This window comes from Monodelphis domestica, chromosome 2 (genome assembly GCF_027887165.1).
Source record: "Monodelphis domestica isolate mMonDom1 chromosome 2, mMonDom1.pri, whole genome shotgun sequence".
Lineage (NCBI taxonomy): Eukaryota > Metazoa > Chordata > Mammalia > Didelphimorphia > Didelphidae > Monodelphis > Monodelphis domestica.
The window spans coordinates 460,122,804-460,128,803 of record NC_077228.1 but is presented as its reverse complement, the minus strand read 5'-3'; the positions used below and the strand labels follow the sequence as shown (position 1 = coordinate 460,128,803).

At 45.6% G+C, this 6,000-nt stretch overlaps 1 protein-coding gene across 1 annotated transcript in view; it reads left to right on the top strand.

The window, feature by feature from the left end:
- Positions 1-2,191: 2,191 nt before the first annotated feature.
- CNN3 (calponin 3) overlaps positions 2,192-6,000 on the top strand; it is a 40,276-nt gene continuing 36,467 nt past the window's right edge. The window contains exon 1 of the mRNA XM_007485003.3: positions 2,192-2,811. Within this exon, the coding sequence (XP_007485065.1) occupies positions 2,755-2,811 (57 nt within the window). The 5' untranslated portion in view covers positions 2,192-2,754. The remainder of the gene's footprint in view (positions 2,812-6,000) is intronic.

Genomic DNA, 6,000 nt, shown 5'->3' with positions numbered 1-6,000 from the left:
AGTATTGATTCTAAGATGGAAGGTAAGGGTTATAAAAAAAAAAAAGAAAGAAATGGCAATTGATTGGATATGTAAGGTGAAGGAGGCCCAACACTGGAACAAAATGAGGCACTTCTAGGTCATTCAACCATTAGCCACAAGGGAAGAAGGATACTCAACCAAGGTAGGTCCTGAGGTCATCTTTGAGTTCTCAGCTGAGTGTAAGTCGTTTGCCTGAGTTGCCTGTGATGATCCATTAGTCATGCTTCAGAGGGTTATCTGGAGCTTCTGATGGCTATTTTGGTCTCAGGTGACCAGGAAATGTTAACAGACTGAGACTTTGGTTCTCTGAGCCAACCTAGTCTTGAGGATGGGTCTAATACCATAAAAAAAATTTTTTTAAGCCTTTATCTTTTGTTTTAGTATCAATTCTAAGTTAGAAGAATGGCAAGGGCTGCCCAGAGACAGGACACATTTGAACACAGGTCCTCCCAATACCAAGCCAGTTACTCTATCTAGTGTGCTACCTAGCTGCCTCAAAAACTCTTTCTTTTAACACCAATTGCCTTCTAGTATTGTAGCTGTCAGTTAAGTCCTACTCTGAAATTGCTGAAGAAATTGAAATTGAAGAAAAAGTGCAATGGAGAGGGATATAGTGGGAGGGTGAACAGGCTGCAACCTCTTACAATGAAGGAATTAAGTAACAGGAATGTAAATCCTAGACATATATGACCTCTAAAAAGATAGGTGGGTTACATAGCAAGAAGAATAACTTATGAACAATCCATGTGATTCATTGGCTTCCACTCAACTAAGTCCTGGAAGTAAGTCCCCAGCACAAATTATTAGAAACCCACAATTTAAGAGGTAAAGGGAGAGACTTCTAATCAATACTAGCATTTATTATTCGAGAACTAGGATTCAAATTTAATTATCTTCCAAGTAGTTAGAGGAGTCCAGAGGGACTAAGGATTATTTTGGTGTTATGAGTGTTTTTTAGCTCAGAGGCAACTTAGTGTATCTCAGGGTGAAGAAAATTCTGGAGATGAGGAGCTTTTGGTTCAAATAATAAAATGTATCCAGAAGACATTGATAAAGTTGGTATTAAGGGATGGAGATTTCTTCTTGGCATCCATAGCTTTTAAAATATATTTTCAAGCTTTTTGGCTAAGTTCAGATTTTCATAGTTTTGAGCCAGATACATATTTCCTAGTCAGGAGCCCAGGGTTGGTTCTGGGTTCCCAGCACCAGTAGGCAGGCAAGGAAGGAGAGGTTGCAATTTGTATCACAGAAGGGAATGCTCAGATCTTTGAGATCACAGACCCATTAGCATATATAAAAGACAAGTATTTATTCCCTTTTCCCCTACATCTATTTCACATTCCATACCCACTCCTCCCAAGACCATAAGCTCCTTGAGGGCAGGTCTATCATTAAAAACAAAACAATTGTGTATCTTTTTAAAAATCTTTGAGTTTTGGGGGGCAGCTAGGTGGCTCTATGGTTTGAAAGTCAGGCTTAGAGGCAAGAAGTCCTGAGTTCAAATGTGGTCTCAGATACTTCCTAGCTGTATGACCTTGGGCAGTCACTTAACCCCCATTGCTGCTTCTTACCACTCTTCTGCTTTGGAACCAATGCATAGTATTGATTTTAAGGGAAGGTAAGAATTTTAAAAAAATATCTTTGGGTTCTAATTCTGCCCCATAGGCTGGAAAATTGTGCGACCTGCTTGGCAAGTTAGTTACCTGTTGCCTCAGTTTCCTCATTTGTAAAATGAGCATACAGGGTTGTTGTGAGAACCAAAAGGTATAAAACATGTAAAGTACTTTGAAAACTTTACAATTCTATGTATAAGTGCTAGCAAGTATTAGTATCGTCATCCGCAGGGCTTAGAACACAGAATAGGGGCAAGATACTTATGTACATCTTTCTGCATTTCCTTCTCCGGGTTCGGGTTCCTTCTTCTCTGTTTCTTTCTCATCACATTCGGAGGACTGGACCAATAGGAGCCCCGTTTGTATCTTGACTTTGTACCCCAGAGAGCCTGCCCAGTGATGCAGGTGAGCTTAGGGGATCCCTGGGAGGTTCTGGAAGAGGCAGGGGGTCCGTTGGCTCTGGACCCAGGGCCTTCTCTTCTGCTCTGGGCACTGGCCATAGTGAGTGGAGGGGCGTGGGCGCAGTGGGCTGCGATGGATGCCAGATCGCTGACGTTACCTCTAGGCTTCAGCTGGGGGGCGCCCCCAGCTCCCGGCGCAGCCCCGCCCCAAGCCCCCTCCCTCCTTCTCCCAGGCCCCGCCCGGCCCTACCCGAGGGCACGAGGTGGCTGGAGCCTCTACGGGCTGGGGGGGTGGGGGGAGGAGAAGAGGGAGAGGGGGAAGGGCTCTAACTTTCCTCTGCGTTTTTCAATTGGTCAGGCTTGCCCCGCTCGGAAAGAGAGGGCGGGGAGGAGGAGCATCCCCATTGGTCGGCCTCCTTCGCCAATCCCTAAAGGCCTTGGGTACAGGGGCGGGGGGCAGTTTGCGGGAGCCGCGGCGCGGGTGGTGCAGGGGAATTCGGATCCTAGACTAGAACGTTCTGCTGGCCGTCGTCTAGTCCTGCACCAGGGCCCAACCTGGACCACTGTCTCTGTCTCTGAGCACTTCGTCCTACCGCTGTCTCCCGGGACGCCACGCGGAGCATCCTACACAGCTGACGCCGCCGTCGAGGGCCCAGGAAAGGAGGCAGGACCCACTACTGTGGACACTGACACACGGGACCAGACCCGAGTCACGAACCATGACCCACTTCAACAAGGGCCCTTCTTACGGGCTCTCAGCCGAAGTCAAGAATAAGGTAAAGGCGGTTTGACCCGCAGGCGGCGGCCATCCTAGCGTGGGGTTGGGCGGGGTGGGGCGCCCTGGGGTTGGGGCGGCGCAGGAGACTGATGGGCGGACTGGCAAGGGACCCTCAGTCCTCGGCACTCCACCCCCCCCCCCCCGTCTCCTCCGCCCTCTCCGGCTTTGTTCCCAGCGCCGCGGAGCCTCCTGGGGTGACTCGAGGCGTCTGGTCAGGAGCCGAAGCGCCGTGCTCGCTTCCCTGTGGTGGGGCGCCCCCTCCTCGTCCCATTTACTTTAGCCTTCGAGAGCTCTGGAGGGGCCTGCGCCAAGCTGGGATGGGCGCCCCTTCCTCCCTCCAGGGGCCGTCTGTTAGATCGCCTGGCTGCTGGCAGACTGGCCACTGCTCCTCCTCCTCCTCTTCTTCCTTCCCTCCCACCCACCCACCTCCTCCCCATTCCCCGGCCCGCCGCGGCGGTTGTGAATCTGGGCGGCTACGTGGCCAAATCCCAGGTCCCTTATTGTTCCTTTCCAGACGGAGGGAGGGAGGGAGAGATGCTGCGCGCTTGGCTCTGCTCGCTTTGCTCCAACCTCCGCTCAGTTCCTTCCTTCTCCCAGCGCAGGGGCTGGCGAAGGTGGCGCCCCGGACATCGCCGCAGCCACTACAATGGCTGGGGAGGCTGCTCTCTCTCGGGCGCTGTCCCCTCCGCCCGAGCGATGCGCCCGCTGGGAGGTGGATTTGGCTGCGGATTTGGGAACTTGTGTAACGCGCTGCCAAGTTTGCAGTCGCTTGTACTTTACGCAAAGCCTCGCTATCTTTTGTTGTTTTTTTAAAGTACCCAGTAATAATGGGCTTGGGTGTTTGGGCTTTATAGATAGCGCTTTTTATCTTTCATCTTCTGCTGCGCCCGTTGGTGTCTTTTGCCTGGTACTGGGTATGGGGGTATTTGCCTCCTTTTGGCTAAGGGGAAAAGATGAGAGGAGTTTCCTTCTCCCCCTTTTTCTAAATCCCCTTCTTCCTTCCTCCCTCCCTACATTCCAAGCACATTACATCAGGGGCTTCTGGGGGGGAAGAAACCAACCAATCGGCGCGGATCCGTGCACAGAATGCTCATTGTCTCTCCTTTTTGCTGTTGCAGCCAAAAGAGAGCCACAAAGCTGGGCTGCCGTACTTCGATTTCCATTAACCTCCTGAGAACTGAAGCATTTCAGGATCGCCACTGAATTCACCTGACTGTCTAGTGTTTTAAAGATAGCCTTAAGTTACACACTGCTACTGTCAAATCGACACAACTAGCACTATTATTGAACTAGTGCTTATTTTAGAAAGAAATTGCCCTCTCACAAGGGAGTGTCTTGCTTATCTGCTTGTCTCTCCCCCCCTCCCCCCATCCTATTAGGGACATAATAAGAAAATGTTTATCATGGCTTAATTTTTATTTGGTTTAATTTTCAGCTATTTAAACTAAGGGTGTGTGTGATACACACATACACAAAATTAATGACATCTTATTTGGGAGTAGAAGATTGTTAGAGACTAAATTGTAATGGGCTGTTAATTCTGTAGCAGTTATTCTTATTGGGGGCTTGGAAGTCTCCTACTGAAGAAAGAACCATTTGTTAGGCTCATTATTTTGGGATACCTATTGAGATATCAGGAAAAGCAACAATAAATGAACTTTGTAAATCCTTTGAATTTTAATTTATTTTTACTTTAGCTAGTTATACCTTAGAATTTAGGTAATCTGATGTGGATCTTCTCTGGTTTGCAAATCTCATCTCTTACCTTCCCTTTCTATTCAGTTCTTGTCTACTTTGTCCAATAAGACTTCCCAGAGGTTTCACTCCTGCTAGAGAACTTCCGCTGGATATTTTTACATTTCCCAAGTACCAGTGCTGAACTCAAGTGTGGCCATTTGTTAGCCTGCCTTTCTTTTCTTCTACCAGCCTTTCCTATTCTTCTATTTTCTTAATTTGGGGAGATCATCTTAGAGAATATGCTTTTAATGTCTATTTGTTTCAATTGCCATTTGGGTTACTCACAACTCTGATTTTTGAAAGATTATGATGTTCAAAAATTCACAACCATATATCATTGCTGGGAGAACATTTATGTTTATTATTGCACTGGGAAGTAGGTTGGGATTGTCACAATCCCAAATGCAACCAGCCTGCTTATTTCTACCTATTCAGGGCCCAAATAATTGAACATCTGAAGTGCCTGTCCTAGATATTTATGTTTGGATATGTTAACAGGTTCCTCAAATATATACAGTAGTCTGGATCATAGGTGTCAAGCATATGGGCCTTACCACTACTAAGTGCAGCTGGAACTAGATTAAAATAAGATTGGGAAATATTTAACAAAATAAATGATCAATAAAACATAAGTAATGTTAATATTCTGGTTTTCTAAGTCAGTGTGGGGCCCTCAGGGATCATTTGTGGCCCCATTTCCATTTTCATTTGACACCACTGGTCTGGACAATAGTAATTTTTCATCCATTGAATATTTTCTATATGGATCTTTACGCTGCTGATCTCTTGAGTATTCATGGTTGACTTTGAGGTCTTGTTATCTGTTATCATAGTGTTGTATAGGAGCTGTTCCTCAGTCAAAGCTTTTAATACTTTTCATTTAGGAACAAGGATCACTTGAACTCTTTTTGTTGAGCATTTAGTGAAATGAATCTGGAAAATTTTGTTTTTGCGATTTTATATGTGTGTATATGTATTTATATATATATGTATGTATAACCTGTGAATACATACATATGTGTGTGTATATATATATTTTGAGTTCAAGAACCAAGCTTCTGCACCCTTATTTGATAATAAACGTCACTTGACTCCCCAAACTACTTTGGCATTAAAAAATTTAGTTTTTTCTGTTACTAGTAGAATTGCTTTTGAAATGAGAATCTCCTCCCTCTCCAGATCCTCTTTCTGGTACTCTAGCCCCATTGTATAGGTGTTAATTTTGGAAAGCTACTTCAAATGTTTGCATTGTAGGAAGTGTGTGTGTGGGAATCAACATTTTTAAACATGCTCTGATACTTTTCATGTCTTGACTCATGAATATGCTTGGCATATTCCTATAAATTGTAGCTAGTTTCATGAACCTGGGGGTGATGACTACTCTTGGCAGACAACAATAATTTCTCTTAGCCTTTTGTATAGTTCTCTACATATATGAGGTACAGATAAC